The sequence below is a fragment of the Mustela nigripes genome, chromosome 3 (genome assembly GCF_022355385.1).
Source record: "Mustela nigripes isolate SB6536 chromosome 3, MUSNIG.SB6536, whole genome shotgun sequence".
NCBI lineage: Eukaryota > Metazoa > Chordata > Mammalia > Carnivora > Mustelidae > Mustela > Mustela nigripes.
The window spans coordinates 49,069,873-49,097,379 of record NC_081559.1 but is presented as its reverse complement, the minus strand read 5'-3'; the positions used below and the strand labels follow the sequence as shown (position 1 = coordinate 49,097,379).

Genomic DNA, 27,507 nt, shown 5'->3' with positions numbered 1-27,507 from the left:
AAGGGGTGGAATAAATAGCATCCTATGCCCAGAGTTGCTGAAATCACTCGGCCTTGTTCCCACAGGCTGTCTACAAGGCGGACTTGGAATGGTTACGTGGGATCGGGTGGATGCCAAATGATTCCGTTTCTGTCAATCACGCCAAACATGCTGCGGATATCTTCAGTGAGGTATTCCAAGATTTTACCCTGCCATTCAGTGCATTTCCTGGGAGGCTGAATTAAAATATACAAACCAAAACTCATTCACTCCCCATCAGCAATTTGGACAGTTGCTTGCGACTGCTGTCATTTAAGCCGGACATACACTTTCCTAAAACAATCCTCTGCTGTCCCTGTCACATCAGGGACCACATCCATAAGATAATATCCAGTATACCCAGGTGATGCTTGGAATTGTATAAATGGAAAACGTCTTTTGTCAGCAATGGTGATACGTTTGGGAGAAGCTTGTCCAGTTGAAAGACATGTATGGAGTAACATGATATACAGAATGAATCAGTACATGATTGTAACATGATATACAGAATGAATCAGTACATGTTTGGTAGCTAAGCAAACCTGCTACTTTAAAATCTGTGGGAGATATAAGAAGGCAACTCAGTTGTTAAAAAATAAAATGCTAAGGAAAAGGCCAAATTGCCAAGAAGGTACTATTCAAATATGGCACTCTACACTTCTAGTAGAGAAAGACCCTTAAATCTAGTGCCTCTTTCTCAGCTCAGACAGAACCAGAAACTGCAACTATCTGAAGGGTATTTTCTTTCCCCTAGAAAAAATACCGCACAAAAATAGAAACTCTCAACTTTACTCCGGTGGATGACAGAGTTGATTACGTGACTGCAAAACAAAGTGGCGAGATCCTCAATGATGTAAGTACATGGTTCTCATTCTAAAATTGCCCAGTCGTGAAATGTCATTTCTAAAGCTTCCCACCTACGTTCGCTCAGCATGCGATCATCGTCTGCGATACGGGTTGTAATCTTTGGGATGATGCTAACATTTGCTTGGACGGCATTGTGCTTTCTTGACATCAAGTAACTCAAGCCTCTTGCCTCTCATTTCCAGATTAAATACCGGAAAGATTGGAATGATACCAAATCGAAATACACCCTCACAGAAACCCCCTTGTTGCACACTGCCCAGGAGGCAGCCCGGATACTGGACCAGGTAGGGGTTTTAGTCGGATGCCTGGTACTCTGTGTGGGGGCAGAGGACCATAGTGGAACTGTGGGCCAGGGGTGCACACGACCAATGTCCCATCCTTTGTGTAAGCCTCTGTTGTGGCTCTCTGTCTTTTAGTATCTCTACAAGGAAGGCTGGGAGAAGCAGAAAGCTACGGGTTACATCTTGCCTCCAGACGCAGTACCGTTTGTTCACGCCCATCACTCTAGTGACGTTCAGAGCGAGGTAATTTACCCGGGTATGAGTGCACGCTGGAGTGTGCCTGGGGCTAGCAGGCCCGGCCAGGCTTGAGGATGGCTGAAGTACCTGTTCCCTTCTAGATCTCCCTGAGGGCTTCGGGAGTTTTGTCCTGTTTTGTGGGCTTTCTGTAAGAGCTATACTTTGAGTGCTTTACTCTTTCTTCAATTCCCTCACTCCCTTAAGATCTCTGAGCTTTCAAATAAGACATAGGCAGAATTAGAAAGCTAATATAGTTTTTCTATTTTTAAATTGATATTTCTTTATACTTATTTATTTTCGTCCTTTTTATTATGTCTTCTCAGAGAGGCAGATGCCGAAGGCCTGCATCTGCTGAGGTTTCAAGCCCCTCTTTCCCTTGAGTGCTTGTCAAAACTGATGCAGTCTTTGTTTTTCTCCTACCAGCTGAAATACAAAGCTGAGCATGTAAAACAGAGAGGTCATTATGTTGGTGTTCCAACAATGAGAGATGATCCCAAATTGGTTTGGTTTGAGCACGCTGGCCAGATTCAGAATGACAGACTGTACAAAGAGGACTATCATAAAACAAAGGCCAAGATCAATATACCTGCTGATATGGTGTCGGTGTTGGCCGCCAAGCATGGGCAGGAGCTTGTCAGTGATATTGATTACCGTAATTACCTGCACCAGTGGATATGTCATCCTGACCAAAATGATGTCATCCAGGCGAGGAAGGCCTATGACCTACAGAGCGATGTAAGTGATTTCGTTTCTTAATTATCTAGAAACGTATGCTCTGAGCATTATAAGCAACACTCTGGAAGCACCAAGCTTCTGAACTTCAAGACAAATATTGAGTTTGGTCCCAGAAGAGAATTAGGGCTGGATATGAAGTAGAGAAAGCCCAGGAGCAGGGACTGGCTGGCTGACAGCTTTGCCTACTACGTATGTCTGAATAACCTTCAAAGTCATTGAAAAAAAAATTTTTTTGTATCTTTGCCATCAGCAACATCTCACATCTGCCTGGAAAATTATCAGTTGATTTAAAATAATGGTAATTGGCTTGGGGTGAGAATGGAGAGTGAGTGGGGATTTTAACAATATTAGAGGATAGTGTAGTCGAGGACCCGGGAATGCCCTGTTCTTGCTCGGCCAGGCGTTTTACTCCTTCAGGCGTTTATGGAGGACTTGATTGCAAGGAATCAAAGCAAAAGGGAAGCAGAGTACCGACGAGCCACATGAGGGCTCAGAATCCCTCACACAGACTTTTGGTAAAGGCATATAGGGTAGAGGGAACATGACGTAGGCCATCTTGCAGTGAAGCCCGAGTCAAGACCTGTAACTGCCACCAGCCATTGGTAAGGAACAGAAACACAGTGCATTGACGTGATGCTCAGGTGCCCCCCAGGAGCTAACCCTGCTGGGTCTTCTCATTACCAAGTGGGAGCAGGAAATCAAGGACTGCCTGCAGCACAGACGCTGAACTTGAACATCCCACCTCACTGCTGCTGCGGCAGAAGGACTGTTGTGGACCTTTAATCAGATTAGCAGCTCCACTGTCGGTGGTGAGGGCTGGCCTGAGAGAATCCGGGCACTAGGTGGTGGAGGGGAGAGCTAGGCTTGGCAGGAGGGATGTGTCCCCCTGCTCTACAATACATGTGCATTTAGTCATGTCACTTTCTTTATATAGTCTGAATGTCCTGCATATTTCTAAGTAATTAAATATAAGTCCACCTAAAATTATACCCTCCTCAGTAAAACCTTTTCTTAGGCTCACTGCTGAAAACAATGGCTCCCTGCCCATAACTCCCACAGCTCTGGGGTGTTCTAGCTCTTACACTCTCCCCTCATAAAGGACTTCTGTTTACACTAGACTCATTTATACTTAGCCCTTAAATCACCTAGCACACTACCTCACTCATAATTACAGGCTCAGGAAATATTTTTCAGGGGGCCCCGGTGTGGCTCAGTGGGTTAATTATTAAGCCTTTGCCTTCAGCTCAGGTGGTGATCCCAGGGTCCTGGGATCCAGCCCCACATCAGGGTCTCTGCTGAGCTTCTCCCTCTCCCTCTGCCTGCCACCCTGCCTGATTGTACCCTCTATCTCTCTGTCAAATAAATAAAATCTTTTTTAAAAAAGAAATATTTTTCAGGTGAACAGGTGAAATCATAACTGAATCAATGAGGCAAGAGTTGCTAAAGAGAAACCCTTAAAAAGCTCCTGAAAAAGTTACTTCTAATCTACTATCTGCAACCCTGTGTCAGTCATTTACATCAGCATTGTATCTCTCTTCCTACTCTCAGAATGTCTACAAAGCTGACCTGGAGTGGCTCCGTGGCATTGGCTGGATACCCTTGGATTCTGTGGACTATGTGAGGGTTACCAAGAACCAGGAAATGGTGAACCAGGTACACAAAGCCTGTTCTGACCTAAAGCCTGGCCCCCTTGCCTACTGCGTGGGGGCAGGTACACAGTGGAAGGAGACCAGTCTTAATCATCTTTTTCCTTACAGATCAAATATAAGAAAGATGCTCTTGACAACTATCCTAACTTTACAAGTGTGGTGGACCCACCAGCGGTTGTTTTGGCTAAGATTAACTCAGTCAATCAAAGTGATGTAAGTTTGTTTTATGTATAATGATGTGCATGGTCTGGGGAGTTAGTGGTCTGTCATTGATTACATCTGCTTACTTCCAGGTAACTGCTTGTAAGAAAATGGACAATGGGATGGGAAACTATGAGACTGTCTTTGGTGGGAATGTCTTAAAAGTCACTAGTAGGAAGTAGACTGTACTCACTTACAGAAAATATCTATATTCTTGTCCAAATTATTAGGTAAAATGAACTGAAATCCAACCAGTTCCTTAGTTTTTAATCTCTAAATGTAGACTGATTATTATCTTGCTAGGTAGAAACTATGAAACTTTAAATATACATTTATATTAACCAGAGGTTTTGTTTGGTTTTGTCTTGTTTTCTCTCCTTAGATAAAATACAAAGAAACATTTAATAAAAGAATAAAGGGCAAGTATACATTTTCTCCAGATACACCGTATATCACCCACTCCAAAGACATGGGAAAGCTCTATAGTACTGTAAGTTTTATTTTATGTGATTTACAACTCAATTCTTAATTTTAAGCTCTTGTCAGTATTCATATCTTTTGCTGATTTTGTGAACAACTGAATTTATAAGATTATTATATTTAGTCTTGTTTATTAGAAATAAACTTGTCTTGTGTATTAGAAATAGCATTTATTCAGCTGGTATTTTTTTGAGCTCCTGTGATGTGCCAGGCATTGTAGAAAGCACCAAGGTGCTAAAGTTTAATAAGACAAGCCTGTCAGGAGCCCATGTAAATGAGAGGCACAGACATTCAAGTAAATAGATAATAATGTATCAGGACTTATAGCAGCTCTAGGCGTAGGTAGGACTGAGCACCTGCAAACAGGAAAAAGAGAGGAAAGGCTGGTCTTTCTTTGGCAGTCATGTATGAATATCTCCAACCAGCAAATGGAAGACTTCCCCTCCAAATTTTAATTCATCTAAGTCAAAGGATGATGTGTGTGTATGAAGCGTGTGTATATGTGTATGCCCCATGGAAAACAATTTTTGGTGATTCCCTATGTGAACATTTATTTTTAATTTTATTAGAACTATAAATATCATTAGACTTGGTTATAAAATGCCTCAGTGCCTGTAGATTTAATTTGCAGTAAACCCTTAGTAGGTAGACACAATAATGGCTCTAATAAAGGTATAAGCTTTGCCTTTCAACATAAGTATTTTGTTGTGGTTTTACCATTTTCTTTTTAGCAATATCTGAAGGAAGTTGACCACAAACTTTTGTTGACAACATATTTCTTTATTCCAGATACTGTATAAAGGGGCATGGGAAGGAACCAAGGCCTACGGATATACCTTGGATGAACGTTACATTCCTATTGTTGGAGCCAAGCATGCTGACTACGTGAACAGTGAGGTCAGTAGCAGTTTCTCCTCTCATGGGTCTAAGAGTCTTCCTTGGCGAGCTGGTTAGAAAATCCCAGTGATTCTCAATGCTGTACCTACTTCACAGCTTAAATACAAAGAGACCTATGAGAAGCAGAAGGGCCACTACCTGGCTGGAAAAGAAATCAGTGAGTTCCCTGGTGTGGTTCACTGTCTGGATTTCCAAAAGATGAGGAGTGTGGTAAGCAAAGCTCACTTTCATAGAGGATTTGGCCCTTAAGTGTACTGTTAGTCTGCATGTTTGTGACATGTTCTTTAGCTGAGAGAGGCATGGACTCCTTCCTGAGATTTATCCCCACTCCTTCAAGTTAGCTTTGTGTACCTTTGCTAGCCCTGGGCTTCCTCCCTTTCCCTTCCTCCTCCACTAACCCACAGTGAGGTATTTATGTTTGGAAAAAGGAGAAAGCAACGAGGTAACTATTTACCCCTGTGTTATGAAAGGATGGGACATTGAAAAAGAACATATTCAGGTATCTTTGTTTATTCTAAAGGTACTGATCTATACCAGAGCTAAGACTCAAAAAGAGATCAGTCTGTATAATTAACATTTGAATCCCTTTCTTCTTTTTGTCTTTAAAAACTATGACTCTTTAGTTGAACTACAGAAGAGATTACGAGGACACCAAAGCCAATGTTCACATCCCCATTGATATGATGAATCACGTACTGGCTAAACACTGCCAGTACATCCTCAGTGACCTGGAATACCAACACTTCTTCCATCAGTGGACGTCTCTCCCGGAAGAACCCAGCGTTATACGGGCCCGCAATGCTCAGGAAATCTTGAGTGATGTATGATGCCCTTTCTGCAGCTTGACTTAGTTACAGGCTTCATTCGACCATGCCCTCCATGTTCCATTCGTCCCCGTATTCATAAATTTTGCTGCTTTTTAGAACAGTGACATGAGTAACCACTTTTTGGTGTAAGAAGACCTTACACCAATGACCCCTGTGTTAAATATTTAGCTTGTTTTCACACAGGCATACACTTAGCTATTCCTCTCCTCCTAAACTCCTTTAGGTCAGGGCATTACAGGCCTCCAGCTATTGAGAGGCCCACCCTATGACCACTAAGCACTGAGCACAGCCAACAGCTGATAGGAAATTATCAAAATGCCCAGTTATAAATTCAGTGAGTCCCTGTCACCTTTTATCATCCCTTCTTTCTTTCAGAATGTGTATAAGGATGACTTGAATTGGCTGAAAGGCATTGGATGCTACGTTTGGGATACACCTCAGATCCTCCACGCCAAGAAAGCATATGACCTCCAGAGTCAGGTGAGCTCTTCCTGGAAGGATTGGCTCCCTGTGGATCAGTGGAATCCGTGGTGTTCTCTGTGGGGTGACAGCCAGGCCAGTCCTGTGCCAGGCAGAAAAAGTTACAGGATCCAAGGCGACCAAAGGCCCCCTGCCCAATAAAACCTCTCCTGGTGACCTGCTGTAGCATTGGGCCCTCTCAGTTTTAGTCTCTCCTGGGGTTGAAGTATTTGATGTCTCTCACAGAAAGCTTTCTGAGAGGTGTTTTCATAGTGAACCACTCTCAAGCAGCTATGCTGAAGTTGATAAGGTTAACTTGCAGGGAGTAAAATGCAAATGCATGCTTGGACCTTAGGTAGATAAGTTCTGAAGTAAAAACTAGGTATTTGGAAAATTTCCTGGCATGTGGTTGGGCTCTGACAGGGCAGGTTAGGGGAACATTGAGCCTGAGGGACCGCAGTCAGGGATGGGGTGCGTGCATGGAAAAGACAACAAAATGAAGATGAGGACCTGACAAAGAGCCAGCCCCCACTGTGGGTCGAGACAAAGTATTCATGTTGACAACCATCCAGAGCCGGCAGGAATATAGAATGACAGCTTCTCTGTTACTATTAAAGCAGAAGCCCAGAAGTAAATAAAGGCCCACCTAAGTTGGCACAAACCGCCCAGGCTGACGGCAGGCCTGTATTTTACCATTTCCGGTGACTTGTTTTTCTTTACAGCTGCAATACACGGCAGCAGGGAAAGAAAATCTGCAAAACTACAACCTGGTCACGGACACCCCACTTTACGTGACTGCTCTTCAAAGTGGCATGAACGCCAGTGAGGTGTGTCTTCCTCATACTGCTCTTTCAGGATGAGTCCTTGTTAGCTCTACGCACTTGCGAAGAGCGGGAAAGAATAACCCATCTTTTGTGTGTGTAGGTGAAATATAAAGAAAATTACCATCAGATTAAGGACAAATACACGACTGTTCTAGAAACAGTGGATTACGACAGAACCAAGAACCTGAAGAGTCTTTATAGCAGCGTGAGTTCCTTTTTTCATCTTTGTCTTTATTCTCCTTCAGAGACGATAGGGAATAGTTGGGATAGGCACCTTACCCCCAAAGGTTTTTCCAGTTTTTTCAGGAACCTTCCAATTCCTCCTTTATCCTACCAGTAGTCCTAGTCCCAGTTGAGCCAGCCCAAGTGGAGTATTGCACCATCTCCAGCAGTTGAACAAACTCAGTTGCTGTTCCCTTACGGCAGGCGGGTAGGGTTGAAGCTATGCTACACTGACCCTGAGCTCGTCCTTGCCTGGCTTTGCCAGGGGCCACTGGCTTACAGCCTACAAAGACACTCCTTTTTTTCCTCCTCTGAACTGGTTAATTCAACAAACATTTTTCAAACTTCATTTTTAAAGCATTTTAGATTTACAGAAAAATTGCAAAAATAGTAGAGAATTCCAGCAATTCTCTACTAGAATTCTCTGTAAAGCCCCTATGGCTTTTTTTCTTTCTTTTTTTTTTTTTTTAAGATTTTATTTAGTGGCATCTGTGTGGCTCCCTAGGTTAAGCTCAGGCTCCCGCTCAGTGGGGAGTCTGCTTCCCCCTCTACCTGCTGTTACCCCTGCTTGTGCTCTATCTCTCTGTTAAATAAGTAAATATTTTTAAAAAGATTTTATATGAGAGAGAGAGAGAAAGAATGAGATAGCATCTGTGGAGTAGGGGCAAAGGAAGAGGGAGAAGCAGACTTCCAGCTGAGCAGGGACCCCACCCTCCCCCTCAGGGCTCATCAGGACCTGAGCTGAAGGCAGATGCTGAACCCACCAAGACATCCAGGCAGGCGAAGTACTATGGCTTTTTTTTTTTTTTTTTTTTAGATTTTATTTATTTATTTGACAGAGAGAAACACAGGGGGGGGGGGGGGGGGACACAAGCAGGGGGAGTGGGGGAGGAAGAAGTAGTCTTCCCAGCAAGCAGGGAGCCCAATGCTGGCCTCAATCCCATGACCCTGGGATCATGACCCAGGATCATGACCCTGGGATCATGACCTGAGGCAAAGACAGATGCTTAACAACTGAGCCACCAAGGTGCCTCTCTGGCTTTTAACAAATGCAAAGAGTCATGTATTCACCATTACAATGAAAATACTGAAAACCTCTCTATCGCCTCAAAATTTGCCTCTTGCTTCCCTTCTCTCCCTAGACATCCATAGAGATATTGTCTGCACCAGTTAAAACAACAAACAAACAAACAAACAAAAAAACACAACTTTTAAAAACCTTTTCCAGAATGTCATGTAGATGAAATTACGAAGGATGTAGCTATCAGGTCTGGCTCTTTCTCTTAGCAAAATGCATGCACTACACACACATTGCCATACAAACTAGTAGTTTATTGTTCTTATTGCAGAATAGTATTCCGCTGCATGAATGTACCACAATTGTTGATCCATTCAAGGTCAAAGGACATCTGAGTTGTTTCTAGTTTTTGACAATTATGAATAGAGCTGCTATATACATTTGAGTATAGGTTTTTGTGTATATGTAAGTTTTCATTTCTCTTGAGTAAATAAATACCTAGGAGTGAGAATATTTTTTGAGCTCCCACTAGCTACAAAAAACTAGGAAAGGATAAATAGATTTTAGTAGTGGTTTTCATCCTTCAGAATTTCCTAGACTTATGGGAAATGAATCAAAAACTATTTTAATTTATGTACAGTAAAAGTCACTCCCTGTGGTGTGTGTACTATGGCTTTACAAATACATAATCATGTAGTCACTGCAGCGGTCAAAATATAGAAAAGTTCTTTATCACCCCATGATAACTGCCAAACAGTGATAAGTACTACGGTAGAGAACAAAATAATGGAGTGTGGAATTACAGTCATGGCATTAAACCTGTTATTCACTGAGGGGTACTTGGATCCTACTGAGTATGAAGATCATGAGGTGTTAAGGAGTGTCTGAAAAAGGCAGATACAGGAAGGATCCCCTCAAGAGCCAACCAGAATGCATTTTTCCATATTCACAAGATAATTTTTAACCCCTACAGAACCTGTACAAGGAGGCTTGGGATAAAGTGAAAGCCACCAGCTACATCTTGCCTACCAGCACCATGTCCCTGACACATGCCAAGAACCAGAAGCACCTGGCCAGCAATGTAAGTCAAGTGCAAAGGTGATAACCTCCCACCCACCCTCTGACTTCCCCTGTTCTCTGCTCCTAGTATCTTTCTGGCTAATTCACGTGTTATATATATGTTTATATATATTATAAAAGAAAATCTTAAATTACATGCGATATTTAGATACAATATTAAGTTGTAGGAACTTTAACCCTTTATGCCTAAAATATTAAGTAAAGCCTTTAATTGTAAAATTCCCTATAACCTTCATTGCAGTCCTGATAAGCCATTTCCTTTTAGAAAGATAACCTCTTTTAGAAACTTCTACCTCTTAACTGTGAATTAATTCATAATTGTAAATTAATTGTGAATTTCACATAGCACTGTAGATCTCTTTTTCTACCACAACCCACAGTGAGAAATTTATTTTATGTTGCGAGTTCACAGACAGCTGAAGTTTACGTGAGTTCCTTCTGACAGTGTTTTACAGAAGACTATGTGCTGCTACCTAATGGCAATACAGTATATCATTTCAATTCGGTTCTATTCATTTAAATACTAGTGATTCAATAACTTGATTTCACTTCTTCCTAATAGGCCTAGAGATGCATATTTAGGAAAAGACTTTGTTAGACAATATGTGGAATTAATTTAATTTGTGTTAAATATATATGGAATTAATTTAATTTCTACCTGGAGGAAAAACTAATATATGTGATTTTGCCCAGACCCAAGTCTGTTTGGAGGACTGCAAACAGAGTAGCCCAAAGGGACAAATTTCACTTGGGAAGAAAAGTTTTGTGTATAGAACTCAGAAAGCTCATCAGAGATTTTCTCCTTTAGTCATGAAAAAAAACCATATAAGCAGAATTTTCAGCAACTTGTTTTTGAAACAGGATGGGGCATAATTCTTTAAAAGAATTTCAACAGTGTTTTTTTTTTTTTTTCCTTTAAAAAAAAAGGTGCCTTTGAATACTATCTTCTTTATAATTGAGGAATGGTTTAGATGTAAGGAGCACGTGAACTAATATTCTAGGAAATTCTGTTGGGAATTTTGGTTGATTTCCAGTTAGCAAAGAGCTTCACTGCAATTCTGACACAAATACTCCTATCTTCCTTTTTTTCCCCTTAACTAAGATGTGGGCCTCTAAGTAATGAGGATTGTTCTTTTGTCATGTACTAGGAGTTTGGATTTTAGTCTTTTTAAGAGGCTTCTCTCCTAGTTCATGAAATCCTGGAGCATTAATTCATAGGCAATATGGCTTAAGAAGCAAAAGTTAGTTTCCCCATAAACATTGGTTACAATGTATTTTTTGAAAACTTTATAAACTCTGAAATTCAAGGACTGTGTCTCTTTAGCATTAGGCTTGTCAGTCACTAAAAACAAAGAAATTCGGATCACATTTTTTATCTTTTATTCATGGTTAAGAAAAGCAAAATCATTATCCTGGAAGAGATTATTTAAAAATTACATAATCTGTAAAATAAGTTAGGTGTAGCAGCAATAGTAGTACAAGTATGGGTATAGACATTTTTAAAATAGTAACTAAAATAACTTTTTCCTTCCTTTGTACTTTTTCTCTGTAGATCAAATATCGAGAAGAATATGAGAAATTCAAAGCTCTTTATACTTTACCAAAAAGTGTTGAGGATGATCCAAATACAGCACGCTGCCTGAGAGTCGGCAAGTTTAACATTGATGTAAGTAATCCCGAAGGCCTTACTTCAAATCAAGGCCAGGCAGTATAGCCATCTGTCATAAATCAGAACATTGCCTAGTCATGCCCATGGCCCTGACTGTACATATGTGAAGAAGCAAGTGTCATTTCAGCACATGCTGTTTACCCCACCCCCATGAATCTATAGAAAGTGTCAGAAAATTCCAGGTAACACCTGATGGCTATAGTCATTTACCCTGACTCCTCCAGGGCATAAGAAAGGCGTTTATTGCCATGATACCTTGCACAATTCCCTGTGTAATTGGCATGTTATTTTATCTTCACAGCGCCTCTACAGATCAGTTTATGAAAAGAACAAGATGAAAATCCACACTGTGCCTGACATGGTTGAGATGGTTACTGCTAAGGATTCTCAGAAGAAAGTCAGTGAGATTGACTACCGCCTCCATCTCCATGAGTGGATTTGCCACCCTGACTTGCAAGTCAACAGCCACGTCAGGAAAGTCACGGATCAGATCAGCGATGTAAGTCTACTGCTCATGAAGGTCCTCCTCCCTGGCCTCGCACAGCCATCCTGAAGGGAAGCAGACTCACTTGTGTCTTCACCTCCTTCTCCTGGGATTGCTTTCCTCTGCACCCATGGGTCTGTCCCTCAAAGCAGGGCTCTGTGGGCCACTGTTTCCCTGGCATCCTCAGCCTCATCACATGATGCCTCTTGATGTTCATTCCATAAAGTCATCCTGGATCCAGAGGGTGTCCATATTTTTGGTGTTTAAGTTAGTGTCACTTTTTTTTTCCCTGATTCCATCTATCTGCTACAATCCTTTAGATTGTGTACAAGGATGACCTTAACTGGCTAAAAGGCATTGGTTGCTATATCTGGGACACTCCTGAAATTCTTCACGCCAAACATGCTTATGATCTACGGAACGATGTGAGTTTGCCTGGTTTTTTAGTTTTTTTTTTTTTTCTTTTCTAATATATTTCCTTTTTTCTACATAGTCTAGTCAAAGGGAGAGTTACGGACATTGTCACAGACCAGCTATGTCTTAAGTGGTGTTGAGGGTGGCAGAGCTGGAGAAAGATGCCAAGGAGCAGAGAACACCCATTTCTCAGTAATGCGTGTAGCTTTCCTATTAAGCAAAGCAGTCAAGCTGTCCTATTGTCCTCTCATGAAGAAAGGACCCCTGGCTCTTCTGTCTACATTTGGATTATTTCAGATATATCAAACCCATAACTCTCATATTAGGAAAATTCCATTTGTGAGGTGTTTGTGATGCTTATATACAGGATCTGTTTATAAAGAGAGAATTTGGGGTGCCTGGGTGGCTCAGTCGTTCAACATCTGCCTTTAGCTCAGATCATGATTCCAGGGTCCTGGGATCGAGCCCCGAATCAGGCTCCCTGCTCTGCAGGAAGCCTGCGTCTCCCTCTGTGTCCATTCCCCTGCTTCTGTTCCCTCTCGCTATGTCTCTGTCAAATAAATAAAATCTTTTTTTAAAAAAGGGAGGCTTTGCTGAGCAAATTAATGCTGTACAAGATTTCAGTAAAAAAAAAAAAAAAGCTTAAATGTTCCTCACCTGCTAGAATGCTCTGGAAGCTCCATATGACTGTAAGCATTAATTATGCAGATTATCATAAAATTCAAATGCCTCCTGGTTGATTAAGTGCTAATGAAAGTAAATGTCTTGAGTTAAAAGGAACACGACTCTCTGTGAAAGCGGCAGTTTCTCATACAGTGAACCATCTAACACAGGCTTAATTTATTCCTCTCCGCAGATCAAGTACAAATCTCATGCGCAGAAAACGAGGAATGACTACAAGCTGGTCACTGATACTCCAGTCTACGTGCAGGCTGTCAAAAGTGGGAAACAACTAAGTGATGTGAGTGCCTCCAGGGAAGTCATGCGGACAGTAATAAAGATGGGGCCACAGTGGCCCAAAAAAAAAAAAAAAAAAAAAAAGTGGCCTTTTGTAACTGGGAGACCAGAGTTGCGCCTTAGAGAGTCTGTTCTTGTTTGCTAAAAGCCTGGCGCGTTCAATCAGTCCCCAGGGTGGCAGTGTCAGCAGCCTCACTGTATGGAATCCTCGGTGTCTGAGAGCTTTTTGCTTTAAAGTTGCATTTTGTATCCTTGTGTCAAGAGCAACAGTTCTGTCTGGCTGCGGAAGCCTGCTGAGCAACTAGAGCGGACTGTGGTAGAGTGAGGGGACAGGCTCCAAGTGAGGGAGGGGGCGGGGTCCGGCCTCTACTGCGCATCGTCCGGGCGGCGTGGGCGGAGCCGGCCCAGCTGTGCCTCCACGTGCTTCTGTGTGCGCTGCGGGCGCCATTCTGCTGTCGCGTCTGACGCCGTGCGGGCAGGACCGGCCCAAAGCAGCCCGCAAAGCTGCCTTTTTTCTCTCTTTTTTTTTTAAACTAACCCCGCAGGTTAATTAGTAAACAGGGATTGCTACCAGTGAGTTAGAATGTTCAAGCCTACTTATTTTGAAACTTACAGTGGTAAAATGCCCGCTCTTCCTCCCCTGCCTCAGCGGTGTCTTCCCCATCACTCTCAGTGTGGGGGTCCACACGCTGGTTGTGGTCCCACTGGTAAGACCAATAATAGATCAGATTTCTCTGGCCAGAGGGAAGAAGGCTACTTATTATGATTTTATTTTATTTAAGAGAGACTGGGTTTCCATTTATTTTGCTTCTTCCCAGCAGTGCCGCTGGGAAAACCAACTGACTCCTCTTCTCTCTGCACACAGGCTGTTTACCACCATGACTATGTGCACAGTGTCAGGGGCAAAGTGGCTCCAACAACGAAAACTGTGGATCTGGAGCGGGCCCTTCATGCCTACAAGCTCCAGAGTGAGGTGAGCAGTGCGAACCTAACGCGGTGCCCAGCAGAACTCCAAGAGGCAGCCTACAAGGGCCAGGCCGCTGGCTTCCATGGAAACCGCTTTGGCCTGGGCATTATCTCAGCCGGAACTTGTCCATTGTAAATGCTCTTCCATTCCCATGAGTTTAAAAAAGTCAAAGAAAGAAGCATAGTCTGTCTTCCCTCTTGGCTGGCAGGATCTTTATACCAAGCAAGAAATGGGCTTTTTAAGAGTAGTGTTTACAAGACACAGTGAAGAAAGGCAACCCCCTATCTCTGGCTCAAAAAAACTCAAAACCAAGATGATAAAGGCAAGGCATATAAACACAAAAGACTACTAACAATGAGAGAGAGGGCTAGAAGTTACTGTTGGAATTCAGAAGAGAAGGAAACTGGATTCCACTCACATATTTCATATTCCTAGTCTGTGTCATCTGGTCATGCTACTTTGGTCTCAACCTTCAATGTTAGTCTCCTACATTGAATGTTAAAAGTAATTTGGTTTTAATTTATTTTTAATATTTCAAATACTATTCCTACTCCTGGAGCTCTCCCAAAAAAAACAGACTATTTAAGGTCATAGTCAGAAACTTCTTTCCCCCTTCTGCCAGGAATAAGAGTATCCTGACCTTTTCCCAGCCTGACATCAGGACACTGTGTTTATGGGGAGGATGGCATTCCAAAGATGTGCCTTATAACCATGATTCTCTCAGGGATTGGTAATGACGTGGATATCTCCAAAGGGTGAGGGGGGGTTAATGGCAGAGACAACCCTGACTACCTGTTTTCTCTACTTTTCCCATTTTCTTCCTAGATACCATGCAGCTAACTGGGAATATATACATTCAAAACATAGAAGAATTATTTCCTATGAGCCCCTTCACTCATTGCTCTCTCTCTCAAAAACAGGTTAAGAGAAAAATTGATTCGTTGCCTGACCCTTAGAAAACTTACTTAATTTCTTCCTGAAATCAGTATAGTGAACATAAGGACAGGATGTATCTAACTGAAAATCTAACGTGAGCTGCATGTGACTTGTTTAACTTAGATAAGTTATTTGATGTAGATGTGATTAACCCACTTTTCCTCCTTCTGGCAGGGTCTGTACCGAGATGCTGGCCGGCGCTCTCTGCCTACTGGATATAGGCTTCCAGGTGACACCCCTCACTTCAGACATGCCAAAGACACCCGATACATGAGCAGTTATGTGAGTGGTCTCCTCATTAAGATGGGGTTTGAAGGGGGGGGCACTAATATTCATTATTAGCCGCTCTAATGCCCTGGTCACACCTTGAAGGTTCAATATGATGTAATGGTGGGACTAGAGAATGGGAGACAGTGTGTTTCCTAGCGGTGCTGTGAAATTGAAATTTGGCAATGCCTGGGTAGCCCAGTGGATTCGTATGGGACTTTTATGGGATTGTATCTGCATAAGTCATTTACCTTGGCTTAGGGTTCATGGCTGTCATCCTGCCTCTATTTCTGTTGATATTAGCACTGATTCATCCTGAACCATTCCAAGCCATATACCAGAAACAGAGCTTCGTACACATCCTGCTAATATGTGGCCATAATACTATCTTCAAGATCTAACATCACTGTGTATTCCTTTGGAAAAGAAAGGACTTCTTGCCTAGCTGCTGGCCAGGCAGTGTCCAAAAGCCAGGGGCCCCAAATTATGGTTTCCAAAGCAGAGAGTTGCAGATTTAATTATCTCACATGTCATTTTTTAAAAATCAGTCTATAACGCCATTCATCAGTCTCAAAAGTAGTCTCTCGTTTCTTTGCACTTCCTAATTTCCTAACTGTACTGGGACTAAAAGTAGAGTTTTTTTCTCATATTTTTCATACCTGGCTACAAACAGATTTATCTAGGCAACACTGAATTTTATTCCTTTCTGGACGTGGCTTTATTAGTCAACAAAATAATTTTCAGGGTTCAGATTACTATTAAAATTTGTCAGTGACTTTTCCTTATACTTAATCCTAGAGAGTAATTTTCAAATGAAAGCAACAGCTTTTTCTATTTGAGAAATGTTGAGCTACTCTCTATTTACCCATCAGTGGACTTATTCTGACTTTGCTTTTCCAGTTCAAATACAAAGAAGTTTATGAACACATCAAGGCAAACGGATATACCCTTGGGCCCAAAGACGTTCCATTTGTCCATGTCCGGAGGGTCAACGATGTTACCAGTGAGGTACTGTGAATGTTGATTCTGTGGGGGAAATAATTGAGTTTCAAAGACCATGGCTTTGAAATAAGACAATCAGATAAATACAATATGTGGAATTTAAGTAATTCACTCATTGTGGCACCTGGGTGGCTTAGTGGGTTAAGAAACTCGCTCATATGTGGAGCTTAAAAAACAGAGGATCATAGGGGAAGAGAGGAAAAAATAAAACAAGACGAAATCATAGAGGGAGGGGCGCTTGGGTGGTTCAGTTGTTCGGTGTCTGCCTTTGGCTTGGGTCGTGATTCCGGGGTCCTGGGATGGCACCCTGCATTGGGCTGCTTGCTCAGCAGGTGGCCTGCTTGTGTTCCCTCTCTTGCTTTGTCTCTCTCTGTCAAATAAATAAATAAAATCTTTTTGAAAAATCATAGAGACAAACCACAAGAGACTCTTAAACATAGGAAGCAAACAGGGTTGCTGGAGAGGAGGGGGGTTGGCAGATGGGATAACTGGGTGATGGACATTAAGGAGGCACATGATGCAACAAACACTGAGTGTTATATAAGACTGATGAATCACTAAACTTTAGCTCTGAAACTAGTAACACATCATATGTTAATTAATTGAACTTAAGTTTAAAAAATAAAAAGTAAAGACTACGGCTTTGTTTGAAGTGCATTAAGGGTTTACTGTCTCTTATAAATTTATGCATTAGCAAGGAATAAAAGAGTCCTTTTAGCTACCATTTTGATACTTGAATCCATTGGCAACATTTTTCTGTATTTGGCAGTGCCATCGTAGAGATCTCATTCATAAATTATAATGTGTATTAATTTATCTTTTGACATTTGTATTAAAAAATATTTAATAAATTTACATTTTAGTCTGACTCATGACCCTCATTTTCCATATAAATGATTGGTTTGTATATCTGATCCTATCCAATCGTCTGATAGAATGTGGAAGACTTTGTGCTCAAAATTCTTCATCTAAATCAAATAACTACCATTTTCTCTTTTTTCCTAATCTCAGCCCCTTTCTTTATCCTTAATTGCCCTTCTCATGGCTCTTTATGTAGAATATTTGATTGTTGATTAGTCAACAGATGCCTTCATCTTCCTAACACTAAATACCTGGAATGGTTTTTCTTCTAATGTAGAGATTGTATCGCCAATTGTACCACAAACTGAAAGACAAGATCCACACAACTCCCGACACTCCTGAAATCCGCCAAGTCAAGAAGACACAAGAGGCTGTCAGTGAGGTGGGTATTTTCATAGGAGAGAGGACGACAGGCTGTGGAACCCATGGACTGTCAACAATTTGGTCTCTGATGTGTGTGTTTCTGGGTATTTTTCTAGTTGATCTACAAATCAGACTTATTCAAGATGCGAGGCCACATGATCTCAATGCCATACACACCCCAAGTGATCCATTGCCGCTACGTGGGAGACATCACCAGTGATGTAAGCATCTCATAAGGGACAAGAGGCTGTCCACATGTAAGCCAGCCAGTGGCCTTTGAATATCCTTCTGCACTGAGTACTTCTAAACTGAATATACAACTTGGAGGTGAAATTGTGTGGAAGCAGAATCCCACATTTCTCCAGCTATGGAAATGGTAGTAAGAGGACCACTTGGGAATTACAAGAATTGCTCACCACCATCCTGCATTCAACACTGAATTCTTACCAGCTTCTCACTCTACATGGCCTGTGTCCTGGATCCTCTTCCGTGTCTTTGATCTGCTCATCCCCTCTCCCACCCCTTTAACAACTTCCTCCTGCCATTTTTTTTCTCCTTAAATATTTCCTTCTCCTACAAGCCCATTCCATTTATTCTATGCTTTTCTCCCATCAATTTAATAATAACAAATATCAGTGTTCTCCTCAGCTCAGATTAGATATTAAATTTTAAAACCTGTGATTCATTTAGGTGCACACAAACAAAGAATACAGTGTGAGTGTGTTCAACCAGAAAGAAAACTTTCAGTAGAAAAGTGTCACTACTCTGTCTTATTTGTTCCTGGTTTATAGTTACTCATGGCCAGCTGTATTTCTGTTTCTGCCACGCAGATTAAATATAAAGAGGACTTGCAGATCCTCAGGGGACTGGGCTGCCTCCTGTATGACACTCCCGACATGGTCCGCTCACGGCACCTGCGCAAACTCTGGGTGAGTGCACACCTTCACGGCACATAGCTATCCCCACACAGCTTCCATATATCCTGTCACCAGCTGCAAGGTGCTGGACAGAAAATCTTTGCCTGCAGCTACTTTTAAGAGGAAGTTTACCATTAACCGATTTGAACCATTCGTGACTCACCTAAACTGATATGTGCCTCTGTGAAAGCTGATGAACTCAGTGAAATGACAGTCATCTTTGTTGAGATGGGAAGACATCCAGGGACATGAAAGCCCTGCTCAAGTTGCACGTGCCAACCGCATGAAAGGTAGTGTGTGACTGTGGCATGCAATTCCTTAAATGATCGATTAACTTGTATTTCTGTTGTGTTTTCAAGTCTAACTACCTGTACACCGATAAGGCAAGGAAGATGCGAGACAAGTACAAAGTGGTGCTTGACACTCCGGAATACAGAAAAGTGCAGGAACTGAAGACACATCTGAGCGAGGTAAGAATGCTGAACCTGTCACTACAAGTGACTTGTTCCTCTGGTGGCTATTTTTCAGGCCACCACACTCAGCAAAAAATCTCCCCTCTGCCTTTAATTACAGAGTGCCTCCCATATGTAAGGAAGTAAAGAAAATTTGACCTCATTTTGCCTCATTTTACTTATTTTGTCCCCTTTTGATAAGATGAGGATATCAGTATTTGACTGCCTGTGATGAGAACTGCTGAGAGTTGACACGATTTTATAAATTGGAAAGGCCTTCTGTCTTACGCTATTGTTGCAGTCTCCAAACTGAATTTATTTCAAAACTCTCTAATCCCTGCTATCAGAAACCCTAATCATGGCAACGCCATGGAAAAGTCTTCTAATGGCTCCCTGCTCTGTGACCTACTCAACAGATTCTAGACTACTTTGTTTCATTTTCAGTTGGCCCTGAGGCTTCTGATTTATTGCAGCTAATTGTGAATAGATCTTGTGCTCTCACCTACACTCTTGGTTCCTTTTGAGAGGTGGACCCCACATTGTTTAGATGTGTATCCCATAGTGCCTTGGCTATGATCGATGTCCGTGTTTGCTAGTGACTCCATGTGCTTTGTAAAGGTAAGGGCATTCCACAAATGTAAATGGTCTTTCTTATTTTAGGTGAGTTGGCCCTTCTCATCAGACTTCACCAAGTTGACCCACACATTGGCTGTCAGGCCACTTCATTGATTTCCCATTTTCAGTGTTTCTAATGGCTGCTAATTAGGAATCACTTATGCCCTTATACTTAGAGACGCCCTGGCAAACCAAGTGTCCTCACTGCGGTGTGCACAGCTTGCTAAACTCCTAGTAAGCTAGAGGCAGAGGATGATGAATTCTTTAGCTTTTAAAATGATACATTGAGCTCCTTTGCTTTGCTGGAAGCTTAGCTATATTGCTTCAGCACTTAGCCAGGAATGCTTATGTTCTTCTCTCTCAGCAAAGTTGTGCTTCTCCACACAGGTTGTGTATCAGAATCTCCTGGGAAATATTTCTTACCTATCCTGACTAGACTCCCAACTCCCAACTCTGATTCTCTCTGTCTGAGCATCTGCATGCTTTTAGCTGCTCCAGAATGATTCTAACATGCAGCCCGGGTTGGAAACCACTGCTTTAAGTATCCAGGGGTCCTCCAAGTGCCACATAATAAAACATGATATGGCAACTTAACGTGCTTATTGGTATCTCCAAAATACTTTTGTTGGGTGTTTGGATTCAGAATTATCTAAAACTTTTAATTTCTCCTTTTCCCAGTTCCTATTGTGATTCTGTATGTCTTATGCATGTACACTGAGGAAAAAAAATAGCTATTCAGTAATTCATTTTTCCCCACACTTGCCTCATTGGAAGAATAACATGAGCTTCATAAAATATTGATCCACTTCTCTTTTTTTTTTTTTTTTTTAAGATTTTGAGAAAGATTGGGATTCATCCTTTGAATGTTTGGTAGAACTCACCAGTGAGGTCTTCTGATCTTGGACTTTTATTTGTTGGGAGATATTTTTTTTTTGAAGATTTTATTTATTTATTTGACAGACAGAGATCACAAGTAGGCAAAGAGGCAGGCAGAGAGAGAGAGGAGAAAGCAGGCTCCCCAAGGAGCGGAGAGCCTGATGTGGGGCTCGATCCCAGGTCCCTAGGATCATGACCTGAGCCGAAGGCAGAGGCTTTAACCCACTGAGCCACCCAAGCGCCCCTGTTGGGAGATTTTTAATTATTGATTCAATCTCCTTAGTAGTAATCAGTCTGTTCAGATTTTCTCTTTCATCATGATTCAGCATTGGCATGTTGTATAGTTCCAGGAATTTATCCATTTCTTCTTGATTGTCCAATTTATTTAGCACATAATTGTTTATAGTAGTCTCTTTGATACTTTGTATTTCTATGGTATCAGTTATAATATCTCTTTTTTTTTTTTCTGATTTTGAGTTCTCTCTCTTTCTTGGTGAGTCTAGCTAAAGGTTTGTTAATTTTGTTTATCTTTTCAAAGAACCAGCTCTTTCATTGACCTTTTCCATTACATTTTTTGTTTGTATTCTATTTTTTTCTTCCCTTATTTTACTTCCTTCTTTCTACTAACTTTGGGCTTCATTTGTCTTTTCTTTTTCAAGTTACTTGAAATGTAAAGTTAGGTTGTTTATTTGAGACTTTTTTTGTTTCTTGAGGTAAGCATTGTTATGAACTTTCCCCTTAGAACTGTATCCCATAATTTTTGGAATGTTACATTTTCATTTGTCTCAGGATTTTTAAAATTTCTCTTGATTTCTTCTTTGACCCATTGTTGTTCAGTATCATGCTACTTAATCTCTACCTAGTTGTGAATTTCCCAACTTTCTTCATGTATTAACTTCTAGTTTTGTCCCATTGTGGTTTGAAAAGATGCATGATATGATTTTAATCCTTTTAAATTTATTGAGGCTTGTTTTGTGGTGTAACATGTAATCTATCTATTTAAGAAATTATTCTATGCACTTGAAAAGAATATGTATTCTATTGCTTTTAGATAGAATGTTCTGTGAATATCTGGTCTACTCTATCATTTAAGGGCAATGTTTCCATATTGATTTTCTGTCTGGATAATCTATGCATTGATGGAAGTGGGGTATTAAAGTCCCCAACTATTATTGTATTGCTATTTCTCTGTTTAGGTCTGCTGATAATTGCTTTATATATCTGGGCATTCCTCTGTTGGGTGCATACTTACAAATATTATATCTTTTTGTTAGATTGGCCCCTTTATCATTATGTAATAATACCCATTTTTGTTTCTGATTAGTCTTTAAAGTCTGTTTAGTCTCATATAAATATAGCTACTTCACCTTTATTTTGGTTTCCATTTGCATGGAACATCTTTTTCTATCCCTTCATTTTCAGTCTCTTTGTGTCCTTACATATAACAGGAGTCTCTTATAAGCAGTATATAGATAGGTCTTATTTTTTATTTTATGTTCTTTTAAGATTTAGTCATCTATTTTAGAGAGAGAAAGAGAGCACAGGCCTGAGTGGGAGGGGCAAAGGGAGAGGGAGAATCTCAAGCAGACTCCATGCTAAGGATGAAGCCTGACAGGGCTTGATGTCACAACCCCAAGATCATGACCTGAGCTGAAACCAAGAGTCAGACACTTAGCCAACTGTGCCACCTAGGTGTCTCAGTAGAGACACCTAGGCTAAGTTGGCTAAGTGTCTGACTTTTTGGTTTTTTAATCCATTTGGCCACTCTGTGTCTTAGGATGGGAGAATTTAGTCCATTTACATATAGATTAATTATTTTTTAAAAAAGATTTTATTTATTTATTTGTCAGAGAGAGTGCGAGAGCAAGCACAGGCAGACAGAGTGGAAGGCAGAGTCAGAGGGAGAAGCAGGCTCCTTGCGGAGCAAGGAGCCCGATGTGGGACTTGATCCCAGGATGCTGGGATCATGACCTGAGCCGAAGGCAGCTGCTTAACCAACTGAGCCACCCAGGCGTCCCTAGATTAATTATTTTTTAATCCATTTTTTTAATCCATGGTTTTTTAATCCATTTGGAGACTCTGTGTCTTAGGATGGGAGAATTTAGTCCATTTACATATAGATTAATTATTTAATTAAGAATTAGTTCATTTATGTATAGATTAATTATTTTTATGTATATGTTTACTGCTGTTTTATTAATTTTCTCTGGCTGTTTTTGTAGTCCCTCTCTCTTCCTTTCTTCTTTTGCTCTCTTTGTGATTTGATGATTCCTTTTAGTGATATGTTTATATTTCTTTCTTTTCTTTTGTATATTTCTGTCAGTTTTTGCTTTATGATTACCATGAAGCAACTTGTAACAACTGGTATTTATAACAGTCTGTTTTAAGTTGATAACAGCTGAAGTTTGATCCTATTGTAAAGCTCAACATTAATCCCTCTGCCATGTTTTATGTTTTTAATGTCGCATTTTACATGTTTTTATCTTATGTATTTCTTACCTAAATGTAATCATAGTTATTTTTACAATGTCTTTTAACCTTTATACCATGATTAATTCACTACCTTTACCATATATATATATACTATACCTTTCCAGTGAGATTTATTATCACTAATTAGAACCCTTTCTTTTCAGCTTAAAAAAATCTTTTTAACCTCTCTTTTAAGGCTTCTTTAATGATGATGAACTCCTTTAGCTTTTGCTTGTCTAAGAAATTCTCTCTCCTTCACTTCTGAAAGAGAAGTTTGCCAAGTATAGTAGTCTTGGTCAGAAGGTTTTTTTCTTTTAGCACTTGGAATATATTTTGCCACTCCCTCTGGTGTGCAGTTTCTGCTGAAAAATCTGCTGATAATCGTATGGGTAGGTGGTTAATGTATATAACAAGTTTTTCTCTTGCTGCTTTTAATAATTTCTTCTTCTCTTTAACTTCTGACATTTTAATTATCATGTGTCTTGTTTTGGGTTTCTCTGGGTTCCTCTAATTTGGAATTCTTTTTTTTTTTTTTTTTTTTTTTTTAAGATTTTTTTTTTTTTTTTTTCAGAGAGATCACAAGTAGGCAGAGAGGCAGGCAGAGAGAGAGAGAGGAGGAAGCAGGCTCCTGCTGAGCAGAGAGCCCGATGCGGGACTCGATCCCAGGACCCTGAGATCATGACCTGAGCCGAAGGCAGCGGCTTAACCCACTGAGCCACCCAGGCGCCCTAATTTGGAATTCTTTGGGCTTCCTAGATCTGGATGTCTGTTTTCTTCCCCAGGTTAGGGAAATTAATATTTCAGCCATTATTTTTTCAAATAAGATTTCTGTTCCTTTCTCTCTTTTCCTTTTGGAAGCCCTGTGATTCAAATGTTAGTCTATCTGATGCTGTCCCACAAGTCCCTAAGGCTATCTTCACTTCTTTTTTATTCTTTTCTCTTTTTGCTGCTCTGGTTAGGTGAGCTCCACTGCCTTGTCTTCAGGTTGGCTGATCCTTTCTTCTGCTTTATCTAGTCTGCTGTCAACCCCCTCAAATGAATTTTTCAGTTGTTATTGTATTCTTCAGCTCTGTAACTTCTATTTGATACTTTCTTTTATTTTCCATCTTTTTGTTGGCATTCTCACTGTGTTCATTCTTCTTTGCAGTTTGATGAGCATCTTTATGAGTGTTAAGTTAAACTCTTTATCAAGTAAATGAGCTCCATTTTATTAAGGTTTTTTTCTTAGTTTTATCTCATTCTTTCATTTGGAACATATTCCTCTTCCTTCATTTTTCTTGACTGTCTGTGTTAATTTATATACAATAAGTGAAACAACCACCTTTCCCAGTCTTGAATGAAGGCCTCATTTAGGATGTAAAACTTGTTGTTCAACCCCATCTCAACTCTTAGTTTTCTCTTGAAACTTTATGCTTGTTTAAGTATCCTATTATATTTTTAATAGTTCCGGGTAGTTGAGGATGTGCCAAGACCTTGCAGTGTCCCAAAGGGGAGGATCTCAGCACCTAGATTTAGGTGGACTGGAAGCCAAACCCTCAGGCATCAGCTTTTAAATGTATGCAAATACATACAATCCTAAGGGAATACAAGCATAAACCCTATGAAACCAGCAAGCTGGAGCAAGGTAAAAGCAGAGCATATACCTTTGTGGATAGGATCTACAACTTCGTTCCTTGTTAGCAGTTCCATAGGCCACTAAATATGTGTCATACCTAAAGCCTATGCCTCAGGCCAAAATTCCAGGACAAGCAAAGAGGTGTCCTTCACAGAAAGACCTTGGGGTGGTAACCTACCAAGAACTGTCTTTCTAATTGCCATAGTCCTGTGGAACCCAGAAATATGAGCCTTCCAGGCTATCTGTGCCAGGTACTCAAGGGGTATCCCCAGGTTGGCAGCTACAAAAATCAGGCACCAGGTGTGAAAAAGCTTCCCTCCAGGAGATATTGGCACTCAAAGGCATAGTAGAGGGTAAGGATGAAGATAATAAATGACCTCTAAGTTCTCTGAAAAGTATTTTAGTCAGCCCAAGATGCATTTTTAATAAAAAGCCTGCCCCTCAAGCTGCAATTATGATGATGAGCTAACACGTCTTCTTTACAGAAAGACTGAGCTCGTGGGTCTGTTGTCTCTTGCTATGCCCTGGGGATAGTAGCTACTTAAGAACTCTTTCCCTATTGGTTACAGTCCTGTGGAACCCACAAGAGTAAGCCCTACCAGCCACTAGAGCTAGATGACATAGAGGTGTCTTCTGGCTGGAGTTGCAAAAATCAGACTCCCAGGCAAGGCTACGAGCTCCTTTCTGGGTGACCTTTGTTATAACAGTCTCATGGCACCAGGAACACAAGCTCTCCTGACCTTCACAGCTGAGTGACCAAGAGATGTCCTTTAGGGGGCAGCCACATATACCAGAATGAACAAAATCTTGCCATTTGCACAACTTGAATGGACCTCAAGGTCATTATGCGAAGTGAAATAAGTCAGAGAAAGATAAATATATGACTTTTCTTATATTTGGAATCTAATGTGTGTGTATATAAATGGTGTTAGCCATAGATGGGAAATAGTGGGTGGGAGAAATTTAGTTTATTTAGTTTAAATGAATTCTAAAAAATACTGATCGAAGTCACTTTTCTGGATTCAGAAGTTCTTTGGTAGAACCTGTAAATCTGTTTTAATGAGGACTTTTGGGTTTTTTTCAGATCAGGAAAGTTTGGAAAACACTGTTTTAGTAAAAAGTTTGATGGCAAAAGGAAGGTAGAGTTCTCAACTTTTGAATTGCTTTTGAGTTGTATAGATTCTTGACTTTTATACTTCATAGTACTAGCAATCGGGAATGTTGTCCCAGGAAACATAAACTGGGAGGTCTGTGAGGGATGGGCTAGATGGGTGAGGGGTAGTAAAGAGGGCACTTGATGTGATGAGCACTGGGTCTTTTACATTAGTGATGAATCACTGACTTCTACTCCAGAAACCTATATATTGCACTCCATGTCAACTAACTATGACTTAAATTTTAAAAAATAAAGAAGCATTAACAATGCATACCTAAGTATGGGGGAAATATAATATGAAGAAAATCATTGGAGTGGTATGGGAGAGTTGGGTTTTAGTCCCAGATTTATTTCCACTTTGTTGTGTGACCTTGTATAATTCATATATTCAATACCCCAGTTTCCTGAGCTAGAAGATTAGAGTAGATGATTCAGGGTCCTTTTAACCATAAGATTCTACGAGTTTTTTGACTTGCTTTATTTGAAATTTAGTCCAAAAGAAATAGTAAGTTTTTATTTAATTTATCTCTTTTCTTTCAGAAGTAACGGAAAAAATAGCCCCAAGCAGATGAGCTATATTTCGTTTCAACTCATGCTTGTATATAATTTATATTTAAAGAAATAGATATGCACCTTCATATGTATATACATATTATTTATCTCCTATATTTTATCTGTTCAACAGGCATTTATATTGATAATTAGAGTTTATTTGCTACCCATTTGTACTTCCTAGTTTGCCTCACTGTATGAAACTCCGTCAACATTTATCAAAGGACTACTGTTTTTCAGATCTTTTATCCAAGTACAAGGTGAAAAAAGAATGATAGACCCGAGCCCCTGCATTCCATGGGCCCATATCTGTGAAGAGAAACAAACATCAATATGATGAATGAATTGGAAACAGTTTCAAATAGCAGAAAGGGAGTGTGGAAGAATGTTGAGAAATGAGGCTAGAAACATAAGATAGAAGCCAGCTCATGAAGTCCAATATCTTCATATTGGACTTGATGAAAAATCACTGAGGAACTATTTCTGAGCATTAAGGCATGATTAGATCTGAACTTCAAGAACATTGCCTTCTCAGACTTGCGAAAGATAAATGAGCCATGCAGAGCGATCCAATGGAGGACCTAGGAAGGTTTTTTTTGTTTGTTTTTAAAGTGCTTTTTTTTTTTTTAAGATTTTATTTATTTATTTGTCAGAGAGAGAAGAGCGAGAGTGAGCACAGGCAGACAGAGTGGCAGGCAGAGGCAGAGGGAGAGGGAGAAGCAGGCTCCCTGCCAAGCAAGGAGCCTGAAGTGGGACTCGATCCCAGGACACTGGGATCATGACCTGAGCTGAAGGCAGCTGCTTAAGCAACTGAGCCACTCAAGTGTCCCAGAAGGTTTTTTAGGAGCATCTTGAGACTGATACAGGAAGAAGAGAAGAAATGATTACAGGAGGCCGAGCTAGGGCTGTGTCTATGAGAAAGGAGAAGGTGGATTGGACTTAAAAGCCATCACAAAGTCAGGAGCCCAGAATTCATGACCATTTGTTATGGGAATGAGGGAGAAGTCTAGGATGACTCTTCAAGTTTCTGGCCTGCATGCCTGGGAGAGTGAGGAGTCATTTTGCAAAGTAGACAAAATAGGTAAAAAAGCAGATTTGGGCTGGAGATGAACATAATACAGAGAATTCTGCAGTGAA

General features: G+C 40.7%; 1 protein-coding gene across 1 annotated transcript in view; it reads left to right on the top strand.

The window, feature by feature from the left end:
• NEB (nebulin) overlaps positions 1-27,507 on the top strand; it is a 207,481-nt gene that overhangs the window by 129,762 nt on the left and 50,212 nt on the right. The window contains exons 80-105 of the mRNA XM_059393958.1: positions 66-170; positions 773-871; positions 1,068-1,169; positions 1,302-1,409; positions 1,827-2,138; positions 3,687-3,791; positions 3,896-4,000; positions 4,371-4,478; positions 5,258-5,365; positions 5,462-5,575; positions 5,989-6,186; positions 6,568-6,672; positions 7,374-7,478; positions 7,576-7,680; positions 9,689-9,796; positions 11,348-11,461; positions 11,766-11,963; positions 12,269-12,373; positions 13,219-13,323; positions 14,185-14,292; positions 15,397-15,504; positions 16,390-16,497; positions 17,630-17,734; positions 17,832-17,936; positions 18,546-18,644; positions 18,992-19,102. Of these exons, the coding sequence (XP_059249941.1) occupies positions 66-170; positions 773-871; positions 1,068-1,169; positions 1,302-1,409; positions 1,827-2,138; positions 3,687-3,791; positions 3,896-4,000; positions 4,371-4,478; positions 5,258-5,365; positions 5,462-5,575; positions 5,989-6,186; positions 6,568-6,672; positions 7,374-7,478; positions 7,576-7,680; positions 9,689-9,796; positions 11,348-11,461; positions 11,766-11,963; positions 12,269-12,373; positions 13,219-13,323; positions 14,185-14,292; positions 15,397-15,504; positions 16,390-16,497; positions 17,630-17,734; positions 17,832-17,936; positions 18,546-18,644; positions 18,992-19,102 (3,153 nt within the window). The remainder of the gene's footprint in view (positions 1-65; positions 171-772; positions 872-1,067; positions 1,170-1,301; positions 1,410-1,826; positions 2,139-3,686; positions 3,792-3,895; positions 4,001-4,370; positions 4,479-5,257; positions 5,366-5,461; positions 5,576-5,988; positions 6,187-6,567; positions 6,673-7,373; positions 7,479-7,575; positions 7,681-9,688; positions 9,797-11,347; positions 11,462-11,765; positions 11,964-12,268; positions 12,374-13,218; positions 13,324-14,184; positions 14,293-15,396; positions 15,505-16,389; positions 16,498-17,629; positions 17,735-17,831; positions 17,937-18,545; positions 18,645-18,991; positions 19,103-27,507) is intronic.